Source organism: Cylas formicarius, unplaced genomic scaffold (assembly GCF_029955315.1).
Source record: "Cylas formicarius isolate icCylForm1 unplaced genomic scaffold, icCylForm1.1 PGA_scaffold_2__14_contigs__length_35257938, whole genome shotgun sequence".
Taxonomy (NCBI): Eukaryota; Metazoa; Arthropoda; class Insecta; order Coleoptera; family Brentidae; genus Cylas; species Cylas formicarius.
In genome coordinates, this window is record NW_026844319.1 from 34,279,241 (window position 1) to 34,291,350 (window position 12,110).

Here is a 12,110-nt window from a genome sequence, read left to right on the forward strand (position 1 = left end):
TACAAATAAAATTCAACCCGTTAATGTATCTCTAAATAACAAGCGCGTCGCAGAGAACCTTTCAGAAAAATAGCAAATGGAAAGCTTTTCGATTTTTATTGGTTTTAAATAAACCGATTGTAATAGCAAAAAAAAAGTGAAAGCGAAATATTCATCACGAAAACACATAATTGTTTTTAATTGTAATGTATTAATGATATTCAAATTAGTTCATTTGGAGAAATTTTGAAATTTGTTGGTTTATTATTGATGCTACCGGTAATACTACAAATAAATACAAAAAGTTTTACACACACGTGCAGCCAACAATTACTTAATTACTTACATAGGCAACCGTCAACATATTCGACAAGCACGTTATTATTGCAATATCACATGGATGTGCGTTTAGATGGGAATCTATTGGAAGTAAATTAAAATAGAGGAAACGCTTTCTTTCGACGCTGAAACCCACGCTATGTTTGATATTGTTTTGTTTACTGTCATAGAGCTAGTGTAGTCGACAACGGAATCAGCCTTCTGCTTTCATCGATCTCTCTGTCCCACTTCTCAGAGTGCTCAGTTTCAAATAAGGTACAAATAAGTCACATGCTATTTATCTATGTAAGCCACAACATAAGTGATCTTAGATGGGTAGGACAAGAGAAGTAAACCATCCCCGAAGAATTGTTTTCATTTTAGACCTAATAGTTGAATTTATAGCAGTGCTGTCAGCGATAGTACTTTGTCAAAATGTCAACACCGTATAGCTTCTAAATATATAGAAAGCAATAAGATAGTACTCCAGACACTTGAAGCAAACATCAAAATTTGTTGGTAGTGATATTCAATATATACATGTGTGAGTTATTTAAAAACCCGCTTTCAACAAATAGCACATTTTAAATGTGGCTTCCAACGAACAAGACTGCAAAGAAGTGCATGAACTTCGCTGTATTTACAGTTCCTATAATGGCCTCTATGGTCAAGCCACCTCAAAACAAATCGTAATGGTTCTATCTGGATTCTACCCATAGCTCCTTAGATCTTAGCTCTAACGTCTTCTAGTGAAAATCTAGTTATTTTTACAATAACCGTTTAGTTTCAGGTTAGTTCAGCGCGCTGGCGAATCTCTACGAATTTTCTATTTAAGGTTGCGCAAAATATATTTTCAGTGATCGGCACGGAAGATAAAATCTTATAGTATAGTTTAAGTGTGTTCTATCTGTCGTTTCACTCACCAATTCCGCATCTCAGCTTGGAAGCAAATAAACAAAACGCGAATTACCAAATTTGTTTGGGTTGATGTTATTGGCGTCAATTAGCCTATTTTTTACTTAAATTGAGGAAATTAGAAATTTGCAGCAACTGGTCTCTGTACAAATATGGCCACTTTGGAAGACAAAATTTTGGGTGGCAAACTGCATAACTATTGTAGCAGTAGTGAGGAAAGTGATAACGATGATTCTGGAGATGATTTTCAGCCTAAAGCTCCCGTTGAAAATCCCGGATCACCTCCGGAAGTAAATAAATGGGAGGGAACTTCGAGTAACACTGGTCCCAAGGGTATTATAGCTTTATTTATACTCAAAGTGTTTTGATTAAAAATATGTTATTAACATAGGTGTTATTGAGGATTGGAGGAAATTCAAACAACTGGAAAACGAAAAAAAAGAGGAAAGTCAAAGAGAGATGATTGAATTGGCAAAGAAGTTGACTATGACTGTAAGGACAAGTCTGGAAGAAGAAAGGGAAAAAGCAGCCCTGGAAGACCCAGAATTGGCAGAATTCTTGAATGATGAATTTTTATTGACTTACCAGAAGCAGAGAATGAGAGAAATGCTGGACCAAACAAATCATAAAATTAAATTTGGTTTGTTATATGTACGCATTAAAGTGTCTTGCATCTTTTCCTTTAATCATTTTAGGTGAAGTAAAACATTTAAGAGACGGGGGAGAATATTTAAACGCGGTTGACAAAGAGGAGAAATCTGTGACAATTATAATACACATTTTTGATGAAAATTTAGAGGCTTGCAGAACAATGAACCAGTGTTTGAATTATTTGTGCAAGATATATGACAGCGTTAAATTTTGCACAATAGAAGCACAGATGGCGGGAGTAAGTCGCAGTTTCAAAGTTGATGGGGTTCCTGCACTTTTGGTGTATAAAGGGGGCCATCTAATTGGCAACTTTGTAAGATTGTCTGATGATTTGGGCAGTGAATTTCAACCTGAAGATGTACAGGGCTTTCTCGTAGAACATGGATTGCTTGAAGATAAGAGCTGCACACCTTTGCTTATAAAAAACTCCACCGCGGATAGCGATAGCGATTAGGTGGTGAATGTGACTACTTGACTTTTAAAAATAATTCCTAAATGAAGGCCTAATATATACTCCTTGGTGCTATCTGTGTACAGTGATACCGTCTAAAAAAGAAAAAGTACTTCATCCTTTTTTTAAGAGGCTAAAGCATTTATTGATTTTTGTATTTCCCAGATCTCTTGAGAATTCAACATAATATTAATGATGCAATGGTATTAGTTTATTGTGTGTTGGTCCCTAATAGCAAAGTGGGTTGTTTTTTTTTTTTTTTTTTTTCATAAATTGTCTCATAGGGCTACCTAACATTTTCAGTACTTTCAGAATTATGTCTGGTAAAAAAACTGATTCTAGAGTTTTTGAAGAAAAAAATATTTTGAACACATATAAAAAATTATTTTCAATTGCTCCAGAAATCATTCCTGTGATGTAATTTATGGATTTATCTTATTAAAATTTAATTTAGTCTTAACTGATCGACCAAAGTCAACCTCTAATAATTACAACAAAATGCTGTGTTTTATATATGACTAAAAATTGTAATTTGATAAGATTTGTACCTATACCTATCCAGTATCTGTGACTTGTATTCCTAGAAAACACTCTTTATGTCACATGGTGCCTTTTATTTCTCCTAGTTCCTATTATTTATTAATTTGCGTCGTTTGCTAATTAGTTTCGCTACGTACTGATATCACAAATTTGATCTCTTTCTATTTTGTAAGAACTAAAAAATATTGAAAACTAATGCTTGACAAGCAAATTTTATTGCATGGTAATATAACCAATAACCGCTGAATTGACCGGACCGTCGTACGTCACGGGCCCGGTGAGTAACTTTTTGCGATAGGGCAAGAACACTTCCATTTTCTTTGATGACAAGTAACTATGTTCCTAACAGTATAAGTAAGAGAAACATCAATTCGTTTTACAAGTGTAATAATTCTTGATTTGTCGTTGATTAAGGTTTCGTTCATCAAAAATAGGTGTTCATCACTGTGCAACACTTTGGCTTCGAATCCGAATCATATCTTAAATCTAATTAGATGGGCGAATGCCTCTGATAATGTTACGCTAAACATTCATTGCACATACATATGTGCTTGAAATTTTTCGTGCTCTGTGCTGTAATAAACGTTTTTCGAAGTAAACAATCCGGAATTTATTTTATATTCCAATTTTACACTGTTTTAATGCACGAAGAATGCCGGATATGTTTATTCGTGACACCAGTGCCGAATCGACTGCATATTTCAACCATAGTCGTGGAAGAGAAAGACGTGTCCCAAGCCCTTCAAGACTGCGCTTCTATTCAGGTTACCGAAAATCGTTTCCGTCCGGGATTTATCTACAGATAGAATTGCAGGTCAGCGACGATGACCAGTTGCCAAAATTTGTTTGCCCGAACTGTTTTGAAAGGCTTCAATCGTTTTATGAATTTAGACGATTAATAATTACTTCAGATGAAAAGTTAAAACGAATGTCTTTGGAATTTGAAAATGTCAAATTAGAAGAACGTGAAGAAGTTTCTTCGACTGAAAATGAACCTGAAAATGACGCCAACAATGATTCTTATTTAGATGCTTGTCCTAATAATGAACCGGTCAAACCCAGGAAGGGCAAACGGAAAAAACAAACAAAACTGGTGCACGAATGCGTCGAATGTCAGAAAACATTCAAAAAAGCTGATCATTTAAATGTGCACATATCATATAAACATGCCGAGAAGAGATTCGAATGCGAGTATTGTGCCAAAAAATTCGCCCGGACTTATGATTTGGCCTACCACCTAAGGGTACACAGAGGAGAGAAGCCTTACATGTGTGAAATCTGCCAAAAGTCATTCGCGTGAGTGTGCAGTGGGCCCAGTTTGTCCACACTGTTTAAAAAAATGAAGCACTTTAAATAATTAAAATCTGAGAAATATATTCAGAAATTTTCCCAAAAACACGACAAATACTAATTTTAACTGATTTATTTTTTTCACTTAGAAAGTGCTATTTGAAATTTTTTCATTTCACTGGAAGTGATCTTTTTACAACAAATGTTCTAGATCTTCGAGCTACTTTTACATGCACAGGCGAATTCACACCGGCGAAAAAAAGTGCAAGTGTCAGTTTTGTGACGAGGCGTTCATTAATTCGGATCAGCTGCAGATACATGTGAGGCAGAGGCACACTGGCGAGAAACCCTACCTGTGTGACATTTGCAGCAGCGCGTTCTCCAGCAGCAGCGGCCTCTTTCGGCACAAACGCGACGTCCACGAGAAGGTAAAATGATTATTACGGTAAACAAGGTTGAACGGATTTAGGGATTTATTAGAAAGAATTGTGCCCCGTGTGCGACAAAATGTACAGTGGTCGCGTTTTAAAAGAGCATATGCGTCGCCACATGGAGAGAGAGGCGGGGATTAAACGGTACGTGTGCGAGCAGTGCGGGAAGGGTTTCACGTGCGGCACCAGCCGAAAGAGACACCTGGCTGTTCACAGCGGCGAGAAACCCTTTAAATGTGACGTAAGATTTGTATTTTGAGACGACACAAAAATTAACAAGCTGCTTTCTTAAGAAAAATTGGAGAAGATTAATTTAAGCGTGAACAAATATAACATGTATAGGAACTACTTTATCTTAGTCCCAAATATTACTAAATACAATATTTTTGCCATCAAATAGAAACTAATCAAAAACTAACCTAACAAAAATGTCGTTTTACTGTCATGCTTGAAAGCGACGTGATAATTTTTGTGTTCAGTTTGTATGTACCCGAAGACCTTAAATCTGCAGGAGAACCCCGGTCTCTCGTAATGATGGGTACGTTTGCCAGGGTCAGAAAAAAAACATGTAATAACAGTTTCGTGACGGTCAAATAAGAAATCTAAAAGTGCGGATTCCAAAAATCCAACCGACTCTAAGGGCTGACATATGAATTTGTGAAATCAGGTAACTCGCTTGATCAGTTGTGTCGTTTCCCCATTTGTTAAGATTTGTTTTTAGCAAACTTTATTTGGTGTAGAAAATTCGAAAGTCAGAAGTATCATTAACCTCCAAAGTATCCGATTAAACTAAGGCGTAACAACAATTCTTCTATTCTATTAAATGTAGCCATTTAAACAATGAACAGATGAGGTGTGGAGTGTTGCTTAAATATGAATAATTACTATGGTAAGCACGTGATGTGGGAGAAAATAATTATCGAGAGCTGCTTCTAAAATTATAATATAACAATTTTAAAATTTTCATAATTACATTATAAATAGTTAAGTTCAGCAAAAGCTATTGTTAAAAAAGAACTATTTGGTATTTTATAGATAATATTTTTAACGATATATTAGCAAGACAAAGATTTTATTCTGTTTAATTATATATCTATGGCAAATCTTTCCTCAAAATTTACAGATAACAATTAATTTTCGGTTAAAATCGACGCAAAATTCGACATAAATTTTGTTGTAAAGGATCTCCGATTCAAATGTAACTTGCTTTCCACCATATTTGTTTTAATTCGGAGCGCTTCTATCGGTTACTAAATTCGCCTTATTTTAACATTGCGGTGTTGCCAAGTCAATTAAATTTTCTCGATAGTTGATTCTGGTATTTATGAACGATTCCTCGGGTCTCTCCTACGTTTTTACTGTCTTCGATCGCTCGCCGTGCTTGATATATCCCGCCACGTTGCAGGTGTGTCAAAAATCATTTAATCAGCGTTCGACTTTGGTGACTCACTCGAGAGTTCATTCGCACGTTATGCCGTTTCCGTGCGAGTACTGCTCAAAATCTTTCCGATACAAACATCACCTGAGAAACCACGTGGGAAAGCACCATAAGGAGGCGTAGCAGTTTGGGCGTTTTGAGCAGCCGAAACGAGACCGTCACAGGATGAGAGTACAAAATATTTTTGAATTTGGATGGGATGAGCAGCACTACTTGTCGTATAAATGCCTTAATATAACATTTTTTTACTTTACAACCTTACAATTTTATTTTTGGTTTAATTTGAAGGTAAACCCCAAAAAAAATTCCTTTATTTTCAACGGCTTTTAATTTTTTTTTAATGGAGTTCAACAATCTATTGTTCGCTGATATACGTGGCAGTTATTTTTATATAAATTTTTTTCTTCGCGATTTGGATAAGTGGATATTGGCGATCATCAGGATAGTTTGTTATATCCAATCCTACGTATGCCCTGCACTTTGCCCTGGATGAAAAAGCGAAGTAGTGATATGTCCGCTTTTATGGTCAAACTGTCGACACACAATAACGCGTTTTACCACAAACCGAAAATCAATTTTACCTAATCGACGCGCGTTTCGCCAACCAAGTTGGCATCTTCAGGAGAAGATTAAAACTTTTTAATTTTAATTTAATCTACTCCTGAAGATGAAAACTTGGTTGGCGAAACGCGCGTCCAGTAGGTAAAATTGAGTTTCGGTTTGTGGTAAAACGCGTTATTGTGGGCTTTTATGGTGTTAATGAGAGTCCTGCTGGTGTTCATCGTGGCATACCTCAATTGAGCTATGGGTAACCCAGGGTATTTTAAGCATTTGGCGGTTAACCATAATTTGAATGCTTATGATATATGAACTGTTTTATAATTGAAGCCATTCACTAGCGTAAAGGAACACCCACCAAACATATGGTTTGAGTACTCTTGGGCTTCCAAGTTGCGAATGCTTTGTGAGATTTTTTCATCATTGTTGATCCAGCTGTCTATATATTTAAAATGATTAACTCTATCAGGAGGTCGAGCATCTAATGAAAGTTGCGCATGTCCCAAAGCTATCGTTCCCCTATTATTTTAGGGCCCCGCGTTTTGCTTGACCCTTGCACTGCCTGGAGAAGGGCGTGTGGACATCCTAGCCAGTGTCATCGTTCCCTTTTTTTTATCATAAGCTCAAAGTTACGGGTTTTATGGTGGTCATTTATGAAAAAAATTTTATATGATGTGAAATTAATTATAAAAAATTGCAAAATGTTTTATAGCCATTTATTTCTTACCGCTCAACAATATATAAGCAGGAGCAGGCATCGAGGATGCGCACGAGGTGTCCGCCACAGTGGACGTAACGAGCCAATAAATCAAGTATCACAGTTTTCGTTTTCGTTGGCCTCGCGAGCTCGCCGATCGCGCAGTCTGACGCAACGCGGACAGCTGCCTTTCGACTCGCGGCATTGTTTGTGGAGTACCGCGCCGCACTCGGCGCACACGTACGCTACGCGGTCGAACGGGTACAGGGCCTCGTCGTTGGAGCATATCTCGCAGATGTGGGCGCGACCTCGACATATCTCGCACTCGACCTTGACGTGTCTCGTGAACAAGTCGACCAGACTGTGCAATTTCGATGGTAACTCTCCCGCGTGGGTGTCGACCAGATCCTGAAGGCTGTACATGTCCGAACTCTCGAGCAGGTACGGACGGTCGCATTTCCACAACAGGCGTTCCTCGGTGGCCCGCCTACACACCGACACATACTTGCGCAGACCCACCAGCTCGCGGCGAAGCCTGCGCACTAGGTTGAGCTCGTGCACGAGCGCGAACAATTTCGGGTTCACTCGCTCCAGGTTGATGAGCGGCCGTTGTGCGGTTATTTTCAACTGCTGGAGGCTTGCCTGAGACACCGGCTGCGGGACCAGATCCCAGTTGTGGACGGCCCGCGCGGGTATCACGGCCGAACCGTTCCAGTGGCAGGCCGAGCAGAAATACCGGCCCGAGTAGTCGCAGAGTTTCGCATCCGACCATTCTTTGGATAAGATAAGCGTAAAAGCGTGGCGAATTATGTGCAACACACATATTTGAGGCGCAGATCAGCTCCGTTGCCACATTTAAAATAATAATATTCTTCGAAACAAGCAAAAGCTCTTTGAATAAGTGTGAATGGGTCGAGTATTTATAAAAAATTGTACGTCGACGGTGGGTACATGCTCTGTGTATAGTCGTAGACTAAATAGACCTAGGAATAGCAGAGAGTGTACAAGCTGAACGAAGGGCTCGGGAGGCGGTTCTCTCTGTATTGGAAGAGTTTACCAGCAGAACACTGCCATCCAAGAAGGATGGTGGACGATGACAGCACATTTAGGCTGGTGTTTACAAGGAGGAAATTCATCTCCCAACCAGCTGCGCACCCTAACGCAGCATCTAATTAACAGTACTAGGAGCTCGATTCATTGAACCTGAGGAACTATCCAAGCTCACCTAGACCGCACACCGTACCATATCAACCAAGGCAAGACGTTTTTTTTTTCTTTGTTGGGTATAAAAGTGACAGAAGCGAGAAAAAAATTCATGCTCCTAATTTGCAAAACCATGCCAAGAAATAGTTGCGGTTTACCTGGAAACAATAATTTACGCAAGCAACTTAGTCCCTTGGGAGCGGCTAAAGATCACGGCGTTTTCAAAATTTACATATACATTATTATTACAGGAAAATTGACATACTTAACATCAAGGGCGATTTGCATTCCGCGCACATATATTTCTGAAATGACAGCCCGCGGTCTGGACAAATCTGAAGCTCATACTCGCCCCGTTCGCAAGCCACCACATGAGCGCATTCCCTAACTATGAGAGCGATGCATTTGTGGTGGCACGTGTACCCGCAATCCTGACACTCATACCATGCCTGAACCACACTCCTGCAAATGCCACCGCATATTTTATAATTCACAAAACTTTTAAAAATAAAAGGTCTACCAAATGGTCCCCGTACAATGGTCGCAATATCTATGTGCGGCGGCCCTGAGCAATGGCTGAAGTTTTAAATGGTGCCCCATCACTGTACGATTAGAGACACCGCTACTTTTATTCCGCGGATGTCTGAAAATTTCGGATAAGTGGTTTAACAGAGATACGGTCCCGGGACCTTACTCCGGATCCGCCATAGCCTCTCTGCATTCCTGAAGTTTAAAACGTAGTTCAATCAGATGCCTAACTAGCCATTTTCGTTCCAAGGAACACTGAGCGTTTTCCAATATCAAAACCTTCGTGTGATTAATTGCCTTCAGCAATTCCTGTTCGGTCGCCTGCTGTAAAAGGAGGTACGACTTGAGCTTTGTTAAGGACAGTTAAATGGATTAAATTCTAGTACTTCGGTAAGAGCTAGTTGTAGCTCCTGAGACGCTAAATTGGACGGTACGCTGCTTTCGATGTCTTCGTTAGACACTGTTGACGTCGGACTGGACGTGCTTTGTTTATTATCTGCCGCGAGGTCACTCATTTTGATAATTTTCCTTTTTTTATTTTCATTTTATTCCCAGACTACCAATCACAGACTACGGATGAGCAAGTCAGTCTATTGCCTCTCTAGGTTTTGCTTTGTTTGGCACAACTATGACAAAATGTTTTCTATGGAACAAAAATGTCATTTCACTGCTCATGCGAGAAAAAGTAACGTCTTTACGGTCCTATGGGTGTTCATTTTTGTGTCCTGTCCTATAGGTCGATGGTTAACGGTGTACAGGACAAGTCCATAATCCCAAAATGCGAGAGGAGAGAAATGGGCATATCCAACTTTGGAAATGATAAACTGAAATAAACTCCGATTATATTTTTTGAATTCTGAACAATCCTCGCACATTTAGGGTACATTGAAATATTTTTTTTTAAACAAATTGTTTATTGACTTGCCTTATAATAGTTTTTAATTTTCTTGGTTAAAAGCAATACCTACAGTTTTTATTTAAACAAATCGTGCACTGACATATTTATAATTACAAGTGAGCGTTTTGTATAGATAGAAGGCACGGCCCATCATGTCAACGTCTAAGTAGTGGTCAAATCACCCGAGTTTCTTTTTTTCTGACGTTTGCATTTCGATTGTTCCTGCCGGCCAGATACTTATCTCATACCTTTGAAAGAGTGAAACTAATTTTTTTCCCCATAGCAGCAAATAATTGTTTAATAGTCATGTTTCGATTGAGACTTGTTTTTTTATTAAGGTTAAACCTATAACTTAATGGAAACAAAAGCTTTGTGTGGTTTTTTTACGAACAAACTTTGGAAAAAATGACACGTTACAACATTTACATGCAGAAATTGGCTCCTGTCTACCCGGGCTTAAGGTTATTGCCCCCGATATGCATAATTTTCTGTTTACCTAGTTTTACTTAAACTTATCAGGGTTTGCATTTTGATGCAGCGATCTATTTTCAAATAATACAGCAAGTTATTTAATTTGTTACCCATTTATAATCGTTGCACAAGCACAAAAACAAGAAAAATGTAATTTGCTGACTAGAAAGAAATAAGTTTTATTTTTATATCTTATAAAATTAATCTTTGGTAGTAAACGGGAATGTATCAATATTAAATTTAAGCCCTATCTCCTGTCACATTATTATCCATAACCCCACTGGCCAGAGGATCCAGCTCTGCAAACAGGCTCAGCCATGACACCTGACTGTCGGTTTTCGTTTTGTTTGGTTTTTGGTTGCTTTCTTGCTTATCTGTAATATCTTTGTTCACTTCTGAAAACTTGAAAGAACCCTGTTCTATCAAAGACGACGGCATGAAACTGCTATTTCCCAAAAAATCAGAGACTGGAGACCAATTCAGGTCCAAGAGGGCGGAGCTAGGTTTTGATTCGTCAAAGTCATTTGCAGGATTGGATTCCAGAGATGAGGTTGGAAGGAAATCTTCTCCCAATAAAGTTGAGACTTCTCCATCGGGCATGTCTATTGTGGCTTCCTGAATCTCGGAATCCCCTTTGGCGGATATTTCGTCTGTTTTGTCAGAATATTCTGCATTGAAGAATGTATTTTTATCCTTGTCCTGGTCAGAAGTATGAGCCAATTCAGACACAATGTTAAATTCATATGGCTCTACTTTATTCAGTTTTCCAGCTGCAGTAGTTAAAATTTCAGAAGATTTGCTGGCAAACAGCTGCAACGCATTCTGGTAAGAGACCAGAGCATGGGAGAACATGTTGCATCTTGCTGCAGCTAGCAAATCGACTTTTTGCAAACAGGCGAGTGTGTAACGGTCAAATTTAACTTTGGAAGTTTTCACATAAGACTGAGCTTTCCTAAAACGATCCAAACCATGACCTGTGTCGGGATCTAACTGAGCGGATGCCGATTTAATCCAGCTTAAGGCTGCCCTATACTCTGTTCTGGCTTTTTCCATTTCAGTTACTGTAAGCCTGGTGTCTGAAACGGCTTGCGCTCTAAACGTCTCCACTTCATGGTGTAACCTCACTAAAGGTGGTCTAACCGTCAGCCTCTGATGTCCGACATATGCCAAAGCTTTTCCAGCTGTTGCCATTATTTGACCAGCACTAGCATTCTTTTCATTCTTGCCACACTCCTTCAGGTATCTGCCTAATGTGTTTTCCTCTTGGGCCAAATAACACAGTCTTTCTTGGTACAAATCTATTACCCGTTGAAGCTGAACGCAGCTATCGTTAACGGACTTGAACAGTTCCAATTTCGCGTCCAGTTCCGCATCAGAGGAGACTATACATTCATCTTCTTTGCCGCCTAGTTTACGCAAAACGCTTTTTTTAGTTACCCAGTACTGCTGCTGCATGTCGACGATGGAATATTATCAAGGGGAATGAATATTTAACGGCGACTTCCAGTCTTTATTTGTTTATCATTATGCCACTATGGCAGACAGCATAGAACATAGAGAACATAGACCATAAAACCATTTTTCATTTATTTTCAATTTAAATTGCAGTATTTCGAAAGCCCAATGTTAAAGTAATTGAGAATAAATGCTAATTTAGTATGTTAATAATAACCGTCACATGTAAATAGCGAAATTTTAACAATACGAACGAAAAACATTGTTGAAAATATTCTCGTGCCATG

General features: G+C 38.7%; 4 protein-coding genes across 6 annotated transcripts; 2 read left to right on the forward strand and 2 right to left on the reverse strand.

Moving 5' to 3' along the window:
* Positions 1-11: 11 nt before the first annotated feature.
* LOC132698266 (phosducin-like protein) lies at positions 12-3,096 on the forward strand. Of its 2 annotated transcripts, XM_060664239.1 has the most exons (4): positions 12-647; positions 703-1,545; positions 1,604-1,852; positions 1,908-3,096. In XM_060664239.1, exons 2-4 carry the CDS (start codon positions 1,365-1,367, stop codon positions 2,315-2,317), a joined length of 840 nt encoding a protein of 279 aa, XP_060520222.1. In that variant the 5' UTR covers positions 12-647; positions 703-1,364; the 3' UTR covers positions 2,318-3,096. The 2 variants fall into 2 exon arrangements, with proteins under 2 accessions (XP_060520222.1, XP_060520221.1); XM_060664238.1 differs by having other exon boundaries at positions 12-1,545.
* Positions 3,097-3,238: 142 nt separating this feature from the next.
* LOC132698687 (zinc finger protein 660-like) lies at positions 3,239-6,136 on the forward strand. Its single transcript, XM_060664880.1, has 5 exons — positions 3,239-3,618; positions 3,669-4,150; positions 4,356-4,572; positions 4,625-4,816; positions 5,981-6,136. Exons 1-5 carry the CDS (start codon positions 3,400-3,402, stop codon positions 6,134-6,136), a joined length of 1,266 nt encoding a protein of 421 aa, XP_060520863.1. The 5' UTR covers positions 3,239-3,399.
* Positions 6,137-6,810: 674 nt separating this feature from the next.
* Positions 6,811-9,655, reverse strand: LOC132698265 (differentially expressed in FDCP 8 homolog). Of its 2 annotated transcripts, XM_060664235.1 has the most exons (6): positions 9,386-9,655; positions 9,166-9,323; positions 8,992-9,114; positions 8,737-8,933; positions 8,630-8,674; positions 6,811-8,041 (listed from the first exon to the last, which is right to left on the reverse strand). In XM_060664235.1, the coding sequence occupies exons 1-6, from the start codon at positions 9,512-9,514 to the stop codon at positions 7,380-7,382; spliced, it is 1,314 nt and encodes a 437-aa protein (XP_060520218.1). In that variant the 5' UTR covers positions 9,515-9,655; the 3' UTR covers positions 6,811-7,379. The 2 variants fall into 2 exon arrangements, with proteins under 2 accessions (XP_060520218.1, XP_060520220.1); XM_060664237.1 differs by lacking the exon at positions 8,630-8,674 and having other exon boundaries at positions 7,244-8,041; positions 9,386-9,644.
* A 674-nt stretch (positions 9,656-10,329) lies between these two features.
* On the reverse strand, positions 10,330-12,017 carry LOC132697696 (islet cell autoantigen 1). The gene has a single exon (XM_060663267.1). The coding sequence runs from the start codon at positions 11,821-11,823 to the stop codon at positions 10,609-10,611; it is 1,215 nt and encodes a 404-aa protein (XP_060519250.1). The 5' UTR covers positions 11,824-12,017; the 3' UTR covers positions 10,330-10,608.
* Between the last annotated feature and the right edge of the window lie 93 nt (positions 12,018-12,110).

Bases quoted from the DNA above. Each gene is read 5' to 3' on its own strand.
- LOC132697696 (XM_060663267.1), bottom strand. From the start codon at position 11,823: ATGCAGCAGCAGTACTGGGTAACTAAAAAAAGCGTTTTGCGTAAACTA.
- LOC132698265 (XM_060664235.1), bottom strand. From the start codon at position 9,514: ATGAGTGACCTCGCGGCAGATAATAAACAAAGCACGTCCAGTCCGACG. The intron at 9,324-9,385 runs GTACTAGAATTT...CTCCTTTTACAG, and splicing joins TACAACTAGCTCTTACCGAA to CAGGCGACCGAACAGGAATT. The intron at 9,115-9,165 runs GTAAGGTCCCGG...CGAAATTTTCAG, and splicing joins GAGGCTATGGCGGATCCGGA to ACATCCGCGGAATAAAAGTA.
- LOC132698266 (XM_060664238.1), top strand. From the start codon at position 1,365: ATGGCCACTTTGGAAGACAAAATTTTGGGTGGCAAACTGCATAACTAT. The intron at 1,546-1,603 runs GTATTATAGCTT...TTATTAACATAG, and splicing joins GAGTAACACTGGTCCCAAGG to GTGTTATTGAGGATTGGAGG. The intron at 1,853-1,907 runs GTTTGTTATATG...TAATCATTTTAG, and splicing joins AAATCATAAAATTAAATTTG to GTGAAGTAAAACATTTAAGA.
- LOC132698687 (XM_060664880.1), top strand. From the start codon at position 3,400: ATGTGCTTGAAATTTTTCGTGCTCTGTGCTGTAATAAACGTTTTTCGA. The intron at 4,151-4,355 runs GTGAGTGTGCAG...CAAATGTTCTAG, and splicing joins ATCTGCCAAAAGTCATTCGC to ATCTTCGAGCTACTTTTACA. The intron at 4,817-5,980 runs GTAAGATTTGTA...GCCACGTTGCAG, and splicing joins AGAAACCCTTTAAATGTGAC to GTGTGTCAAAAATCATTTAA.